A 19,576-nucleotide genomic window follows, 5' to 3' on the forward strand; every position below is an offset into this window, starting at 1 on the left:
TTAAACTACGTGTATTATAATTTGTAATATTGTGTTATTACGTTTATTGTTAAAAGAAACATGCGCGTTGAAACGGTCAAAGTTAAGTCGTCCGTTAATTCCGATCTTTTGGCCATTTTCTTTTGGGTGTTTTTCTATCCTTAAACAATCTATTGAGCTTCAAGATGAAACGAAAGAAACGTAGTTTCACGTTGAAACTTTATGCGCAAAGATTTGTTTGAAACGTTTGGTTAAAAGGACTTTTGTCTATAGGAACGAATGTGAGATTGAGATACTAGAATTGAAGGAGCGCGGCAGAATCCAGAGATAAATAGCCTAATGTAGTCGCGTAATGGTACTACTTTAATCATAATTATAGTGAAAGTTCATTAGAAAGGAGTCTACCGTGGGCAGACAAGTTATACTTTAATCAGTTAAACCGGGAAGACGAGTTAACTGGTAACTCAATTTGTAACTCAATATCTTCTAGATATAATAATGGTTTTATTTAGGGATCCCTTATCTTTTTACCTGCTCTTTCATATTTCTGAAAAAGATTCTACTATAATTTACATTAGCACGAACTAAAATCGACCTAATTGATTTGTCCGTATTTATTCCTATTTTCCTGACTAAAGAAATGTTTGTTTAACACATTCGCTGCTACTGACTATGCTACGATGCTGCTAACGTAACTATTGTATCATGTTTTTGAGTTCGTGCATTTCGATGAAACACAGAACAACGATCAATGTATTAAAATAATATTTACGTACATATATAAATAACATACTTTTCGAAATCACAATTTTTCACATAAGAAGAAAGATGCAGCTGCAAAGGACCAGCTGTACCTTAGTAGCTGCGAATATGTTAAGGCATGACCCGATTAACAGGTTAAAACGTAACGAAGATGAAGACTTGAAGACTCACGGATTCGTATATTCTAGAGAATTCGTTTCCTCCTCTTCGCCAATCGTCGCCAAGTTGCTCTGCCAGTAATAATCTCCGTCGTCGCTTTCTTCGCTCGTGTCTTCCTCGTCTATAATTTCCTTGTTGTTTTGGGTACAGCTATTCGTTAGACTATGCACGCTAATATCGTTACACGATCTATAGGAATCCTCGCTTTCGCTGCTTTCTCGTCGTCCAAGTATATCAGCTTTAACCGGTGAACCAAATTGATCCAAATTCTCGTTTCTAACGTCCTTCTTATCGTCCTGTTCATCTATCGGCTCATTAAACTTCGTAACCTGTTCTCCTTCGTCGTCAGAATCTTCTATTTCAGTTGAAATCGTAAGTGAAGTCCTAAGCTCTGGTTTAGGTCTTACCGGTTGCTGATAGTTACTGTTACTCACATTTATTACCTTCGTCCTTTCACTATCATCATTTCTTCGTTCATCATCATTAATTTTACATTTACTCTTCTCCTCGTCGTCCTCGCGCATCGTTAAATTCGCCCTGCGAGGCGAGAACGCTTTCGCTTTCCTTATCTCGATTATCTCCAACACCTTGTTCGTCCTGAAGCCTTCGTCCTCTCGAGGATCATAGTCCTCCATAGACTCGGTGTCATCCGTTTCTTCGATTCTCTTCTTCTCCGAATCTCCAGCTTCGTCGCCGAAACTCTTCGATAGTGTCGGATTCATTTCTAAATCTCGTCTGTCGTGAATCTTCGATCTGTCCTCGAGCTTCGCCCTGACGACAACCTCGTCCAGTTTGCTGCTGGTGATGTCAGCGTTGAGGCGCGGTGGCTCGTCGTCCTCCTCGAAACTCGTTTGCCTGGACTCGGGTAACGAGGAGGGTTTGACCTCGGTTCGGGGCACGATCGTGGGTGGCGGCGGCGGCGGAGGTGGTCTCTTCCGTCTGATCTTGACGTCTCTTCTGGGTAGCGGCTTGGGCGGTAGAACAGGTGCATCCTGGCTGTCGGAAGTCTCGATGGAGGACTGGTCGGACAGTTTCTGGGAACGCGAGTCGACGGCGCGATCGTTGGTCGGTTGATTGACGCTGATCCTGTTTACGTGATTCCTCGCCGGCAGAGGCGGAGGCGTCCTGTCCGAACTTCGTCCGCTGGACGTCTCCTTGTGCTTCTCCAGCTCCTTCGAGGAGCTCGTTGCGTGGAACTCCTCGTGGATGCTGTTCACGCGCTCGACGAGCTCCACGTCGTCCTTAATTGGCCTGAAATGCGTCGTCGAGTCGGCGGCCAGATCGGCCGTGTAAAAAAGATCAGGTCTGGCTTCGTGGCCGTAGCTTAACGGCGCGTCCTGGAAGCTCAACGGCGGCTGAAAGGTGATCGTTTCCTCGATTAGCACAGTGTTCGGTGCCACTACCGCGGTGATCTTCTCCACTTCTCCTCGCGACTCCACGTGGGTCACTGCTTCCGAGCTGGCTAGACGGCGAAGCAGGTAATCGGGAGGGTTTGACGAGTAATCGTCCAGGTTCTCGAATGGACAAATCGCCTTGGACAGTTGCGAGTCGCGGTCCGAGGATCGGTCGAAGTCTTGGTCGATTCGTGAGAATTCGTTCGGCTGCTCGGAGGTTGTGGAAGCAGTCGAAGCAGTTGAAATTGTGGATACTCGGTCCGAGGTTGAAAATCGATCGATCACTGTTGACATCGAGCTGCCTGTGTCGTCTGACGTGCTTCCGTGAGTCGAGCCACATTGCGACCTGGCGTCCACGTATACCATCGCTTCTGGAGGTTCCTGCGAATGTACAGACATTAGTATTCGTTGATCGTATCGAAGAAAAATAAGATACATCGTTTAAAACGACTAGGGAATCGCTACCGAATCGATGATTCTACTTCGCCACTCGGACGGATAGGCGCCAAAGTGGCTACCACGTGCTAGATCGACATGATATTTTTGCGATACTTTGATAGATCGATGCGTTATCTTTATGATGCTACGAGAAAAATAAAGTTTAAAACGGCCATTGAACGATAATGCGATTCTCTAGTTGTTTCGAGCGTTTTATTTTCATCGTTACTTCACCTGCTTCGATTTCGCGAATTCGGGCGAGCGTTCCTTGGGCGATCCCTTCGGGCTTTCTTGAACGGATCCATTGCTTTTCGGGGAAGCCTCGCAGCTATCGAATGGACTCGACTTGCTGTCGAGCTGATTGGCTAGCTGCGTGCTGGGTGATCCATTTTGAGAACTATTTTGCGAACTCGTCTGCGAAATAGTGTGCGAGCTACTCTGCGACCTGGATCCGTTCCAGGATTTTTTGACAGGACTCGGGTTCGCTTCGCCGTCGGCCAAGCCTCGAGCTTGCCTCAACTTTCGCGGCGGTACAGGCGGAGGCGCCGATGGCAATTCGGGCGGCACTTTGTTTTTCTCCGGTGAACTCTTTTTCTCAGCGCTCACCACTTCGGGCCTGAGCGCTCCTCTGCACCTAACCATTAGCTTGATAACTAGCTGTGACTCCTTCAATCGCCTCACGCAATCCAACCGAGTCATGTGTGTCACTGGTACACCGTCTATCGAGAGTACCTGGAAAAGAGACACGGTAACATGACCGGTGTGTGCGCACGTGAGATGATGCGGCAAGCTCGTTTCTTGCTCCTGTTCTTTCCTAGAAACAAACCGCTTCTCCTGGGAATCGTTACGCGGCAACTGGGTCTCGAAAATTATAAACGTCACTCGTGACACGGAAAAGTGATCAGTTCGTTCAATCCACCCTCTTAACGTTCGTTAAAATTACTAAAAGTATAAGTCTAATACCGAACGAGAAGCACAGAACGACTTAAGAATGCTTTTATCTTTAAACATACAGGTTGGTTACAAAGAAACAGGATACCTGGATATTTATCTTATTTAGCGTATAGAGCATAAGTGCGACTAATTTAGCGTAAAGACGTGACAAATACAAACTGCTTTGCTCCCTATATTTTTCCTTATTTTTCACACGCAATGTTTTACAAAATTAAAGTTGAAACATCGTTTAGATAAAGCATTAGGAAAGAAGGCTAGTAAGTACTAGCGAAACTCGACAATTTCCTTACCTCGTCACCCTCTCCCAAAGTACCCCACGAACATTTCGCTCTACTGGCCGGGCTTTGTTCCGCGCAGCTCTGAACAAACAGCCTCCTAACCCTTTCAGACGTCTTATTTCCTCCTTCGAACTTCAATCCAAAGCCTAATCGCTCTCCTGGTAATCTGTACACTTCGACTTCTTCCTCGAGTGGTCCATCGACTCCGTTGCTTGGGTTCTTTATCAAAGTTACAGGTAGAGGAGGTTCATCCTCTTTCTTACCGCTACCAATGGACAATACGGTTACGAAATTTTCCGACGGTGGCTGGCCCTCGACGCTGACCACCGTCACGAAATCCTCCGTTCCACTCTTGGCGACATCCATTTTCCGGATCGTTCTTAAAGCGTTCCATTCATCGCAAGCCCGCTGATCTTTAGAGTCCGGAATGCTGGCCACTCCCTGAAAGCAGGTCCGTACCATTGTAGACGATCTATGTCGTAATCGATCGATGGACAAGTTTTCTCGCTGGTTCGAACGAACTTTGCGCGCTTTTACAGGGTAAACGATCTTTTTACGCGTAACTCGTTAGACGACGTTATTACCGCTTTCTCCGTTAATTCGAATAGCTGTACCACGATATCATCGTGCGCGCCGTTTTATACGTGGAAGACATTTGTAATAATTATCGTATAGATGAAACTTTTTAGCATATCAGGAAAGCAGAAGAAAAGGTAATTTTAAGGTATGAATCATTAATTCGGATATAATTTGATAGGAATGTTCTCATCAGATCTCATTATCCTCTGTCACACTATGATGGAAGATTAAACGTGTGCATGGTTTTATTAGGTTGGTGCATATGGAGCGGCGTTTCTTTAAATAAAACTTTTTCTGCGCGTGCTTTCTTCGGAACATCGTGTACTTAAAGTAATTGCGTGATTTAATGTACTTTCTCGATAACTAATTGGTTTCGTTATGCCGGATTTATGAGGATTACTTTACTTCTAGAGGTAAGAAATTTCTAGTACGGAGCTGTCACAGTTTCTTCATTTGTAGTTCCTTCTGTCGGGGATTAAAATATTGCTTGGACGAAGTAGAGAATGTCATTAACCTTTACCAAATGTTAAATTTATGTTCCCAGACAAATTTTATGGCAATCTTTTCAAATGCTCACGGCTGATATGTACAGAAATATTCTGGTAATTTATGCCGAATCATAAAAAGCTTTTGAAACTTTTCTTACAAACCTCGTCAACATTGAATATTCAGAAAAGAATTTCATGGATGTGTATGCAAATCCTTATTCTTACGAATACGAGCAAAGAAGCAGAACAGAAATGAAGAGTTGGCTCATCCACTAAATGTTATAACGAGTAATACCTTGAATATTTTACATATTTTTGCGTTTTATCCGCATTCTATGCATCTTTTCACTTTTAAACTTTACAATTTCGCCCGGAGAATCCTTAGCGATTTTAAATCACAAATCATCGATTCGATTATACCTTACCACGACTCTTACTATTATAAAAATTTCTTTCGTTTCATAAGAAAATAATGGACGCACAACATTTTCCGTTTTATATTATTTTATCGAATTACGTATGATCCATTTTGTTCTATCAAAATAAAGATCACAACGTTCGACAGATTAGGTTTCATATTTGTATAAAGATGCATCGTTGTAAAAGACGTGTCTGTAAAAGAAAGACACTTTTCGGACAAGCTAATACAAGAGAAGAGCGAATATACGTACAGTGTCGCAAATATGTAGGGAAATGGCAATTGTAACAATTGTCAGATGAATTTCCTCGGTATTAACACAGGAAGTAGGAGAGAAAGGCTAAGTTCATAGACGATTTCGAGACACGAATCTGGTCGGGGGAAATTGTAATGTGCGTGAACAGTTGTCAAGCAGAAATCTCGCGGATTGTCATCAAGCCGACAAACTGTGTCACGTAGCACGAGAACATCTCGGATGGTTATTAAGCGATCTTAACTACATGCCGGCGAGCTCGCGTGACCAACTTAACGCGGAACTTTCATGTCCCGCTGTAACTGTTCGTTTTCCCAACTACTCGTGTACTGTTACAATAATACGATTATGCTGCAAATTACGAACAAATATCAAAGATGCACGAATATAAATCAGCCAGCGAAATCGACTTTTTACACGTAGCTGCGTTCCAAGTTGACTCAAAAGATCTTATTTACGTGTAAAGGGTACAGGAAAACGATCGTAGTAAACAAAAAGACAAATTTTCTGTATCTGTAAAACGAACGCTTGAAACTCTTTCTGCTACGCGAAAGAGAAATATTTCATATTCTTCCTTCCCTCGATATTTTTAAAAAGATTGACCCTTGCACTGCATATATTTAATTATTATAATCACAGGTATTCGCCGTAGAATTTCAATTTAGTCTACGTAGATATCATTAAAATATATCTTTCTTTGTTGTAAGAATCGCCAACGATATACTTATATTCGCATATATCTATGAAATTAACTTTTGGGATGTGTAAAATGACAGAGAATTCAGAATAGACGATTTAGAAAATAATTATCCGTTTGTTCTCAAAATTTCTTCCACTTCTGCCATCAAATACAAAAACTAGATACTTTTAACTTCGTTTACGTCATACGTCGGATAAATTGCTATTAGTGTACAAGAAGCGTAAAATACATGTATGTGGAAGGAAAATCTATTTCACGGTGTCAAACGTATTCGCAACATTACGCAAGCGATTTTTAAATTGTAATCACGTGAGAAAAACAATAATAAAAATCCGAGAGGTATTACGGTTGCATAGAAGTATAATAAAATTTATGTACGTTAGGAAAGTTAATTCAGAATGATATACAGGTCGGCTGTCGCACGTTCGAGAGTGGAACGCAGACGACAATCGTGGTACCCGGGGAAAGAGAAAAAATCGTCCGACCGATCTTTCTTCTGTATACCTTGATCTCGCGGCGATCTCTTCTCACGATAGAGAAAATACTTTTCCAGAGAGTCGCTCGATTCCCGCGATTCCCGTCGCCTCGTCTCGACCAATAAGTCTTTGAGGGGCGACTCTTTATTCACCGCCTCCTTCGTTTTCACTCATCAGCATCCCGATCGTCTAACGATATGTATATTCGCCTTCTCGTCGCGAGAAAGTATCCTCCAACTTCTACTCGAGACCGTCACGCAGTTTCTCCTCCCTCTGTTCTTCCAATTTCCGTAGAACGCGAGAAATAGAAAGTAGATTGACCCCGGGTCACTGTCGAGCGATCAGCTGATCGCCAATTGCCCTCCCACCGCTCGCTACGGAATCACGGTCGTAATTTTTCATATTGCTACGGGGTCCTTTTCACGGAGAACGTCTCACGCGAATCACGAGAATGGAAAGTCCTTGCTTCCAGCCTCGTAAATCACTGGGTGAAACAGCCGAGGTGCACACGCAACCTTCGGACGCGACCCGCGCAAAACGTCGAAACGGCTACTAGAAAACGATATCGATCGCCACGATCGAGCTCGACGATAAAGAATAAAATAACGAAGGTACAGGCTCGTTAACGATTATTTCAGAGATTCCAGCGTATGGTAGATCCTTTTTTAGTACGTGGTTGATCGTGAACGATCGAGTGCATCGGCGAACTTTCTTTCACGGCAACGATCGGACGAGCATCTAAAATTTAATTTAATCTAGGGAGTCTGTTTGGTCGAATCGTCGTCTCACGCTTTCGTGATTTTGTCAAACGGGGAATAACGGAGATTGTCGAATTTGGAATTCGGGTAACTTTCTACCTTGCGCAAGTTGGATAATCTTGTTAAATTAGGACGTTTCAATGGAAGATGATTTCCATCGGGTTGATTGTAGAGGAGATATTAAGAGAGATCTGATTTCAGATGGAGGAGGTGAGTCGAAAGAAGGCAAGCAACTATGGACCCGTAAAATTTCGATGAGCTAGTCGTGATACACGTATGTTTAAACGATCGGATTTTTCCAATAATCGAGTAATTTTAGTTTTACACGAGAGAAGATCGTTTGTTACTTCAACTATTTTATACTTTAACAGCCCCCTAAATTGTTCGTATTTGCAGTCTGATTTAGAGAATTTAGATGCTTGGTCCTTATCGAGTAGGATGGTTCTCGACGTTTCCAAATATCACGTGATACGCTATTCTTCTACTTATTCTCTTGCTGTTTCTCATTATTCACTTTCAGACTCCGCTGTCTTTCCAGTTCAAGTCACCAGTGACCTTGCAGTTTATTCGGACTCTCGACTGACCTTCTCCCTCTCTACTTTAAAAATATCTGAAACACATCCTCAAGAGCCTTAGGATATGCTACGCGCCATTCCTCTGATTTTCTGCTGCCTTCAACGATTAGATTATTATACTACTCGTTAGTCAGACTCCACCTGAAGTATGTATATCCCATTTGGTCTTGTTACTTTGTTAAACGCATGCTGTTTCCCGAAAGAATTCAACATAGGTTCCTTCGGTTTGTCAACAATCGATTGCATTACTCTATGAACAGAACGTACTATGATTATTCGATTACCAATAATTACTCGAGCTAAGGTCTGTGGATGAACATAGATTTGTAGCTGGTTTGTCTTTGCTACGTAAGATAATCGATGACCATGCAAACAGTTGGCATATCCTTGCGTTGAACAATTTTAATGCGCCACTCAGACCTTTAAGAAAACCGTTACTATTTCGATGTCATGCTTACAAGTTTAAATATTTCCATCTTGATACTTTAAATCACCAGAAAACCACCAGTGCCGTGTCATTCGAGCGAGTGGCCTACGAGCCAGTATCTTGATCCTAAATTTACCGTTTATTTTCCTTTATTACCTCATTACTGTGCTCTCTCATCTGTATTGTACAAAATTGTTATTTTTAACTGTTCTTTTCTTTTCTTTCTACTTTCCTATCTGTATCCGGTAACTATTTGCCGTTGTATTCAAAATACGCTAGTATTTTGTATACATAGTACGCAGGTATTCAAAAACAGCTAAATAAATAAATATCGATATTAAATAGAAACAGTAGGAACAGAGATCGCCTAGTAAATTCAATTACAATTTCAATGTTTCTTCACCTATCAATGGATGGACAGTTTATATCGTACTACCGCGTTCATTGTTAAAAAGAATTACATTTTAAACATCATAATATACGTTTATACCGAGATCGTAAAAGTTACATATTTCTTAAAACACCAATGCATTACAGTTTATATTACGTTATTGCGTTCATTGCTAAAAGAAAAATCCGATTCGAAAGAGTTGAAAGAGGTTTGGTTCTCCTTGTACGAAATTTACGAGAAAGAAGCGTGGATCCGGTCGAGGATCCCGATGCCGGCTCGATGGTAAAAAAATTTATTCGTGGCCAGTGTAGGACGGGCAGAAGCTGAAGAACCATACAAGTGCGCGTAACGGAATTCGTAGCCGCAGGGCTGAGCGCCACATTCTCAATATACCGGCTCTCTCGCCACTCACAGCACCGGAGCACCTTCGTGAAAATATTACGAAACCTTGTTCCGATTCGCGAGATGCGCCCAATCGATCGCACCTGCCCCGGATAACATCGTTCCGTTTCAAACTTGACACAGAAATCGTGCACGACGCCGCAAAAATAAGAGGCCGTAAACGAAGTTCGCGAGATTGATAAATCGCTGGAAAGTAACAGAAACAGCAAATACCGTGTTAGTAAAAAATGTCCGATTCTACCGGTACGCGCATTCTCACGAGATACAGTGGCTCGCGAAAGTATTTGCACGCTAAGAAAATTCACATTTAGGAACAGAGTACCTTCGTGTATGTGATACGAAACATTTTCAAACTTGATACAATTTGAAACTAATCCTACATTAAAAAATATATAAAAATTACAAGACACTTTTGCAAACATATATAGGTTGTCCGAAAAGTGTCTTTCTTTCACAGACACGTCTTTATACAAACATGAAACCTAATCTGTGGAACGTTGTAATCTTTATTTTGATAGAACAAAATGGATCGTACGTAAATCGATAAAATAATATAAAACGAAAAATTATTATTATTTTCTTACAAAAGGAGAGAAACTTTTCGGATGACCTAATACTTGGTAAAATGTTATCGTACAGTACGAATGGTGATCTTAAACGTATAATGTTAAGGATGATCTCACTAAAAAAGTATCGTGGTTTAATAATACGGTTAAAATACCTTGATGATCTTTGCGAGCTGTATGCTTCCAATAAATATCTTGTAATTTCTATGTACGTTTTCGGATTCGTTCGAAATTTTACCAATTTAATTATGATAATCGTATCTTGTTACAGCATCGATGAAATTTCACAATGTTTCGTATAACGTATCCATAAAAAGTGTTCCGTACGCGTTCGAATACTTCTGTAAGCCACTGTACCACAGAATACATCGTACAACCAAACGTAGTCTTCCGCATTGAATGGCGTTTACGATCTCTCGTTCGTTACCATATAAACGATCTTAGAATTCGCATTGGAACGCTAGGAGCACGCGCGTTTCTGCGGATTCGGTCAATTAGAAACAGCACCGTGTTTTTACATCTCTCGGAATTAATTTCCTCGTGAGCGAATTCGGCGCATAGAAACGTTTGACGAGCGAGTCAAAGGCTTCGAAGAAGGAAATTGCCACGTAATGGTCTCGCCCTCTTCGGGGTAACCCTCTAACTGCTCATCCTCCTTGACACCCAAAACTATACCGCATCCTAATAAATGCACGGCTCGATTACGGCCGAGTGTAATCGGTTTGTCAAACAACCGGGACAGCTAAACCTGCTCTGAATTAATAAACCGCTCGAAACTGACCTACAACTCGTATCCATTCTACTCGCGCTCTTCTGGCCTAACTCGAACGGACATATTCTACTTCGAACGCCGTCTAGATCGTTCCCCATACCAGACTTGTCCTTGTATCTTGTATCGGTAAATCGATTTTTCCGCGTTAACGGCAGATGAATTCTTGTCTGGAAATTCTAGTTTTGCATTCTAGGTGAATGAAGTAGAAGACGGTTAATAGGAACGAGTAACATTCTATCGTAGAGTGTAGTTAGCCACGTGGCAATTATCTTGTACAGAGTGCCTTGGTAATTTATAATATAACGAGCAAGTGGATGATGCTGTGTGAAAAAATAAATCGTACATATCAGAATATGTTTCTCGGAATATTCGGTACGATAACGGTAAGAACGAAAATTAGTAAACTTTGGAATTTCTATGAATTTTGCTTTTATTTCTATTATAATCTATTTTTATTATAATTTAGTTTCGAATGTACAATTTACTTTAGTATCGCTACTATGTATCAGTTCAGTTTTGTTATTCTTTCATAGTAAAATGTTATAAGATGGTTAGCTAATTAATCGATGAGAATTCATGTTCGCTGTGATCAGAGTTCCAATGTTAAACGTGCGATCATCGCGGTTAGGTACGCGGAAAACAGAGGCGAGCATGTTAATAGATAAATTGTTACGTATAAGGTAAAGCTGGCGCCCTTATTCGGAAGTATCGGGCGTTCCGCACGGAAATGTTTACACTCGGCTAAGTGGATACCCGTAACCCTTTGGAATTCTGCATTTTCCCAGCCGTGAACGACGTTACAATGCAGCGGAATTACGTAACGACGGCGTTCTCCGTCACGCTTCACGGATTTTGACAGCGTGCTCCATTCATTACTTAAATCTCCGTGTATTCGTTTCACCGAGGAAAACGCCGTTTTAAATTCGTCCCGTCTTCTTTTTTTTCCTTCGCCGCTTGCACCGGGCGCAAAGGAAAGATTTATCGTTCCACTTTTATTTTCATCGCGCAATTAGCATCGAAAGGTGATCAAAGGTATATCAGATATTTGAATCTTTAAAAGGCGGAAATTTTGCAATTCGAAAGCTTGAAAGCCTTCGTTCGAAATTTGTACGAAATTTGTTTTAGAAGTTTCAGTTCAACTTATTCAACACCTTGGTGCTCGTGTACAAGCGTTTTCTTTCGCTTCTTACATTTTCCATCTTATTACTAAGAAATCGTCTTACTATGCTTTATTACAACCAGAAAAAATTAATTACTTTTGAGCGCCTGATTTGCAAAAATTGCACATTAAACAGTCGTTATAAACTGGTTTTTCTTCGAATGTCCTTTTTAATATCTTTTTCAATTAGTATCCGGTCGACCCATTCAGTTGCCCATTATTTCCCTCGTTTAAACTTACTTTCAAGTCGAAGTAGTCGAACACGTTCGATTGAATCGAAATTACTATTTTTATGGCGCACGTGCAGCATCATCTCCGAGATATTTGGCCTCCACGCCTAGAAAAACTACATTCCTCACGTTCTTGCATTCGACGACACCTTAAACGGTTTGTTCTTAACAGGATAGACGATCCACGTTACGATCGTTTAGTCAAACTACAGCTTTACCAATTCTATTGCGTTTTCGTGTTAAGAATTAATAATAATAACAACATTCGGTATTTCCACTCGAATCAAACGCTTTGGAAATGACTTAGAAACACGGAAGCGTTGTATAACGTCGGAATAAAAGAAAAATCGCTTTCGTTGCGAGAGGCAGCGTGTCTTTAGAATGTTACGCGCACGCGGTAAAGGGATCGGGCCGCGTGTTGTTTGTTTGGCAAGCGTGGCGCTTCCTTGCGTCGTCGGCGTGCCCGAAACTTTCACGAGAATCAGGAATAATTATCTAGGCATCGACTATGAATACCTGGCGGCTAGAAAATCACGGCGATCCGCCGTGGTCTCTCCACTCACGGTGGAAAAAACATGTAAAATGCCACCGGCTTTCAAAGGCCCCGCGCTGTCCTCTACCATGGAAACTGGTTTCGCCGGAGAGATTTCTTGTCGATCAGAGGAAACGCCGTCTCTTATTATCGGCAACCTTTTACTCCCACTAGGAACTGATTCCCGCTAGGAAGTAACCGAATCGATCGAGAAAATTGGGAGAGACCAAAAATAAAGAGAATTTAGAGAATCTAAAAATCAGGGAGATCACAGCTAGAGAAAATTAATAGAAAATCGAGAAATTCAAGAATATGTTTTAAGTGCTTGGTATTGTCCATTTAATTAATCGTTATTATTTATATATTTATTAGTAACAGGTCTTAGTCCAATATTATGTAATCGTATTAATATTCTCGTGAGCCAGTGCATACGTGAATTGGGCATTTTGCTATTCCATAGACAAATCACAAGAATTTCTACCATGTTCTATCAATCGCTTGAAAGTATTTTGTACGATACAATGACCTTACGATAGTTGGATATCGTAGTTTGTCAAGGACTGTTTGTTGGAGAACTCAAAGAATAGTATCTCGATAATAGAGCGCGATAAGAGGATAATTTTTGACGTTCCCTCGATTTCATATCAGTGTGACGTTCATCGAAGCCGTAGCGGTGACACCTGGTTAAACGGATTAAACGAGTACGCAGTTTCGATAGCGAACTGCCAGATCGTATGAACTCGAATATGTCTCGTTCAATATGCTACTATCTCGTTGCGTACGTCCGTCCACTTGTCACGATGCTTCTTCGAGTCTTTCATACTACACGCCTATATTCATATAGTAGCCGCGATGTCATTCGCATTCCTACGATCTTCCACTCGACCTTGTAAGCATCGCTACACGATCAACCTTCGAAGGTCTTGCAACTTTGAATGTATAGGATGAAGCTAATGTTTAGTCCCTCGATTTAGGCTACGATTACAGTAAAATCCCATCGAAATCACAATAAGTATATGTTGATATTCCGATCGTAATGTCACTCTGCGATTAAACAGGAGGATTTTCACATTGCGCAATCGGAAATTGTAAATAACCCATCAAGCGTAAAGACGCAGATGTGTTTGAAAAATAATCGACAAGTTGATAAATTTTATGAAAATCAGAGATGTCTAATTATCTAGTTATCAAGATGAGGAATATTCCGAAAATTTTGAATAGGATGAAAAAGCACGCGTTTAGCTCCAGAACCAAGTACACGTGGAATTTTGGTAAGACGAGTTTGATCAGCAACCTACCGAATCTTAAAACTGTTTCCCCTTGAAAAATAAAGAAAATGTGACTTGTTCCGTATCTTCGTTCAGAGTTTTATGAAAGTAACTATATCGGTCAGAAGTTCGTCAAAACACGTACGGGTTGTAATCATCGTTACTCTGTTTCACGGCTAAAGACACGAAAGAATTGGAATCGCGATGCCTCGCGATCCTATAGAACCGACCGGGTCAGTTCCCACGACGATTACCTCTACTTACCATTCATTCGCCACTCGTTTTCATCGCCAGAAGACTAGCAAACCGTCCCTGTCCCTTGCATCCACCAGTATTCGAACCACGTGATCCTCGAACGCAGCTTCTTTCGACTTGTTACCAGGCTGTACAGGTTTCCTCGCGTAACCCACCTTTCGCGGTATACCGTTAAAGTCTCTCTGCAGTATCTGCTCGACCAGTGATTACGCGATCGATTCGAGATGTACGATGGCAGAACTTCTTCGAACTGGAAGAAGTATCGCGTTCGATCGAGTTGTTGGAGGCGTGAAGCGAGAACTACGATGAATAGATCAAGTCGGCAACAGCAACAGCGAACACAAGGAAAGATATGTGGCGATTGAGCACGATCACGTGGCCAGCACACGCGGAAATCGATGGTTCGACGTGCATTCGGGACAACGCGCCGTGCCGGACTGGCTCACCAGTAGGCTGACTTTCTTCCACGCCGCTCCGCGGATCGCCCCTTTGATTACAAACACCGTCTCCTGTCTCTTTCCCCCTTTCTCTTTCCCTCCTTCCCCCCTGTCTTCCCTCTCCAGCTCCTTCTCTCTTCCTCTCACATCTCCACTCTTTTCCTCTCTGTTCGGCTGTCTACCCGCGTCCCCCGTTCACTCAACCTCCTTTAACCGCGAGCCAAGTGCCCATCCGTACCTCCACCATTCGAGTCCCCTTCTGTGGCCTTTTGAGCAATTTGGTCGGACCTGTCCACTGAGCTTCGGATTTAATGACACGAATCGATGCTCAAAAATCGAGAGTTTAGGATGGTTGGATAACACCGGTGTGTTTAGAGATCGACATCTTCTCCGGTGAGAAATTAATGTCGAGACTTTTCCAGCAATCTTTGGAATTTAATAACGCGAACGTTCGCCAATGTTCAAAAATGGAGAGTTTAGAGCGCTTGGTGTAGCACCAGTTTACTCGCAGATTTCGTTCTTTTTCGCGACAGATTGCTGCCGTAACTTTCGAAGCTACGTGGTCGGACCTGTTCGCTGTTCGAATTCGAACCTCTCGCAAGTTAAACCAACCAACTCCGCTCGTATAAATTTCCCAATTTCATCGCCAATGGTCATTCAGTTTCTCGAATGAATCCACGAGTTATCCTCTTAACTTCGCTAGTCGTATAGATAATCGTACATTCCCATGTGAATTCTAAAGAACATTTGTATCTGATATCCCAGCTTTTTCTATTCTTTAATTTATGAAGTCGATCAGCTTTCTGAGTAGCTCGTTTAATAACACGAACGTTCATCAATACGCAAAAATCGAGAGTTTAGGACGACCGTGTCTGGATATTGACCGTATTATGTCGAATTGAGAAATTGAGAGAATCGAACGGAGTAAGGCTGTTCGAAAGGTTTCGCACTTTCGAAAAAGTTATCAGATTTGAGCGTCGTAGAGCGTTGGTGCGTTCGAGGAGAGTTGTAAGGAACCGATCTCACCATCGTATCGCTTCGACGCGCACCTTGCTTCGACAGTGTGGCCTACCAGCCGATCCAACCGAACGAGATTCTTGCGGTGTGCCTGCGTATTATCCGCGGTCGTCGATGCCGCACTTGACGCTCCGAATGGGGCGCGCGTATTTCCACGTTACGCACCGATTAAGCGGTACGCGCAATTTCTGCTCGAGTTACGCACCATCAGTCACTGATACACCTGTTCAAACTCCGCTGGTGTGTAGGCTCAACTTTTGGAATTTTGTCGAATTGAAAATGGGTACAGGCGAAGAGAAAACGGGCTACGCAAATTGTATTAACACCTAGAACTATCGACGTTTAGTATATTACGTTGACAACTAAGTGATCGCGGATTTTGCTATTAGTTGGTATTGACAAAATCCGCAATCACTTGGTTGCCAATCCAATATAAATTATATATTTGAATTATAACCATATATTATTTCACACTTGGATTTTAGACTTCGATTTCCCATAAATATCCGTAGCTTAGTTGGAACGTATGAAACGTTCGTTTTCTTCGATTGAAATAAATATACTTTCGCTTCTCACCGAAGCAACTGTATTAATTGAACTATTGTCTGACTGAAATCTTGACACACTTTTGCTCGTCGAGATATTTATTTTCGATAAATATTTCTGTTCTGGATTTTAGAAAATCTTCCCAGGGCTATCCTGTTCTTAATTTTCAACGTTGATATCGTCGCAACAATAATATTGTACATTCGTTAGCACCATTTTTATTAAGTTGGATAATGAAATTGGAGTTAGGATAAACCTGAGGTTGATCAGTTTGGTTTGTAAGAAACTCATTCGTCGATGGGATAACATTCTTTGGTGTTAATCCGCTAAATTCGAATTTCGAAGAAACGACGTTTCATGCGAGATTAACCTGATAAGTACGGACAGACGAATGTTTCTTCGTCATCTTTTTCGATGTTCGTCAGAAAGTCCAGGTTTCAACGCTTAGTTTTTGCAGGAGATTGTTGGTTGCTCCTACGAGATTCTGCGGCGCGCCGACGTCCCATATTATCCTCCGACTTTCCATAACGATTAAGCCAGGAGAAAAGTGCCGGAGGCGTACTCTCTGTACGCCTTCTTCTTCTTCTTCTTTGCTATTATTACATTCCCCCAGTTCCGTCTCTTAAGGCAAGCATGTTCTTTGGTCTAGTCGACCGAGTTCGAAGGTTCTTCTCTTCTGACGATCCACGTAACTCCAGGTTGCGCCTACCCATTGCGTGACAATTCGCGAGGAACATCAAAGAGAACGCGACAGACTGTTTTCTGACGAATTAGGGTTCTGACAAATACGTCAGAATAATCAAATGTATTTACGTTGATTCTTATGAGAGTGATTACCTTGCATACGTTTCGGTTTCTCGAGATGCATCAGTGATCAGTGAGTTTCTGAGAAGATCTCGTTTAACGCTGTTAAACGTGGCGTTCTTGTGCTTAATCTTGTCGCGTTCAACGCTGTATACGCGTTGCTTTCGTCGTTATCAGCGCGTCCTTCGACTCTTGACGAAGCTAATTGCGACGTCGACGAAACTTTTGGCACTGTGTTGGATACGGTTTGCTCCCGAAGACACTAAATGGTGTTGAACGCAACAGGCGTTCACCACCGTACCATAACGATGCTGCGTTTAACAGCGTCAAGTGTGACTATCCTAGTTGATGTATCTAATAAGATTCTTATGGTTAGTCTTGATTTCTGCGTCCTAATAATTACGGAGTGCACGTAGTAACCAGTTAACTACGTTTGACGAGTACACTTGTCGTCGCTTGTATTTATTTACGCGCTCTACGACCCGATCCCATGAGAAATTTCTAAAACTAAATTCCGCAATTAACCGGTTAATTATATTTATCAATTCGTCAGAAAACGCACTCGTTATAATCGTAGTCTACAGAAAGAAGAACTCGCACGATGCACGAAAACATTGTATCGGAGGATGAATGAGAAACTCGTGGTGGCTCGTATCCCAGAAGCACCTGGATTATCGCGAGGAAAACGCGGTACTCGAGTTACGTCGATTCGATTCTCACCGATATAGCACTCGACAGGTAATCCTGTCAGACGTGTCCGACATACCGCTGGCCCGTTTTGCAAAACCGCAGACCCATCGTGCGGCTGCCAACAACGTCCAATCCGTCGACCATTGACGTTTCCTTGCTCCCACCGCATCGATACGCACACAGCTCGATTCCACTCGACTACATCGTTGTTGATTATTTACCATCAAAGGCACTTTCGCCGGTAAAACCGTGCCGGTTGGTGACCACGCGGGCGAAAACGCCGGTCGGAATGTCGGAAGTGGAATTATGCAAAAGCCGCAACAATGCAACGAGTCGCGGAGGTTCGAAAGCGGCGACGGCCGTGAGAATGTTGCGCGAGTCGTTTATCGGGATCGGTGATTCAGAGCCAGAGGCGAGAAGCGTTCGTTTTCCGCTCGAGTTTCGACGTGCTGTGGCGCGTCGTGCTTTCTGCCGCCGTTAGAAACTTTATGGTGCACGATATACGATGCCACTCGATCGAAAGGGAAAAGAGGTTTGAATAAACGCGCACCCCGCAATCTAAAGACAGGTTCGATTACTCGGTTCGTTTCATAGATCAATGTAACCTGGTGGACGATTTGCGATAGTTACGGAGAATGCTTGCACGTTATTATATTTATTATAGCGCTTATATGCCAATTAATCGTAAGGTCTAAATAACTACGCATCGGAAAAATTTCAACGTACGAAAATGAAACGCGCGATCTGACGGAAAATATTTCGTTGCGAAAATAAGAGTATCTATCGTACAAATACTTTTGTTACAGCCACTGTAGGTATATCTGCGTTTTAGTATTTCACGTACACGTTTCTTCTATAATCAACCGCATAACACTGTGTCGTAAATGAAATCGATCCTCGTAGTTCTGGCATCCAATAGCCACACGTTTAACGACTTCGCTACTCGATTCGTTTCGCTTCCTCCGCGTTTCTATCCATTGCACTTGCCTTCCGCTCGAGGATGAGTTCTTCCTGGCATGCCGCGCGCCGATAATTTCCCGCTAAAAGTACTTTCGCTCGTATAACCGCGTTGCACAGTGAATATGCATCGGGACTGTAAGAAACAGGCCGGAAGTCGTTTATCGCCACTGAACTTAATGAATGGTATCTGTATCACGGCGCAGCGAAGGTTTTTCATCGTTTCATATGGCGTGCAGTCTCTGTGGACGTCTTACTGCCTCTCATAGGGCTATAACGACCCCATGTGTAACGCTGTCCGCGCTCGTGACGCGTTTATCCGCAGATCGAGCAGACACGATCACGACAATTATGAAAGAAACGGCGGCAAAAAGCGCGACGATGCAGCTTACGACGCTTTCACCAGCGCGAGACTCGGTCACTATCGTGTTTTCTAATAGAGGATGTTGTTGCATCGAGGTTGTTCGTCCCGGATATTTTCCGGAACGCAATTTACAGACGATAAAATCTGAGCGGTTTATGCGAATCTACGTGGTTTTTACATTTTGCACGATTCGGATGGTTCGTGCACAGCGCATACGAAACTTGAGAATCGAATTATTTATAGCAGCTCGATGGTTGATTTTACTTTACTAGCTTTTTAAATGTCAGCGAAATGATGAACGAAATGTCACGAAATAACGAGCGTCGAGACTGAATTATATAATAAGTATAGCCATTGCGAGAGAACGTGCGAAATACTGTCGAACTTTGGTAATTCAAGTACCCTGCCAAACATCGAGGTGAACCCATGTCTTATACGTGTCATAATTATCGGTCAATAACGTTCAACCCTTGGATTAACATCGCTAGATTGTCGAAGGATGTTTCCTGACATTTGATTCGCCCGCAAAGTATTTAATGGACTTATTG

The 19,576-nt window shown here is 42.4% G+C and overlaps 1 protein-coding gene and 1 long non-coding RNA gene across 3 annotated transcripts in view; one reads left to right on the plus strand and one right to left on the minus strand.

Moving 5' to 3' along the window:
• bbg (PDZ domain-containing protein big bang) overlaps positions 1–14,655 on the minus strand; it is a 60,115-nt gene extending 45,460 nt beyond the window's left edge. For both annotated transcript variants that reach the window (XM_033331811.2, XM_033331810.2), the window contains exons 1-4: positions 14,223–14,655; positions 3,977–4,405; positions 2,967–3,464; positions 913–2,675 (exon numbers count right to left, since the gene is read on the minus strand). In XM_033331811.2, coding sequence (XP_033187702.2) covers positions 913–2,675; positions 2,967–3,464; positions 3,977–4,405; positions 14,223–14,225 — 2,693 coding nt within the window. In that variant the 5' untranslated portion in view covers positions 14,226–14,655. The remainder of the gene's footprint in view (positions 1–912; positions 2,676–2,966; positions 3,465–3,976; positions 4,406–14,222) is intronic.
• Positions 1–19,576, plus strand: part of LOC117155641 (uncharacterized) — a 153,762-nt gene that overhangs the window by 13,873 nt on the left and 120,313 nt on the right. The gene's annotated exons all lie outside the window — the stretch shown is intronic.

This window comes from Bombus vancouverensis, chromosome 6, assembly GCF_051014615.1.
Source record: "Bombus vancouverensis nearcticus chromosome 6, iyBomVanc1_principal, whole genome shotgun sequence".
Classification (NCBI taxonomy): domain Eukaryota; kingdom Metazoa; phylum Arthropoda; class Insecta; order Hymenoptera; family Apidae; genus Bombus; species Bombus vancouverensis.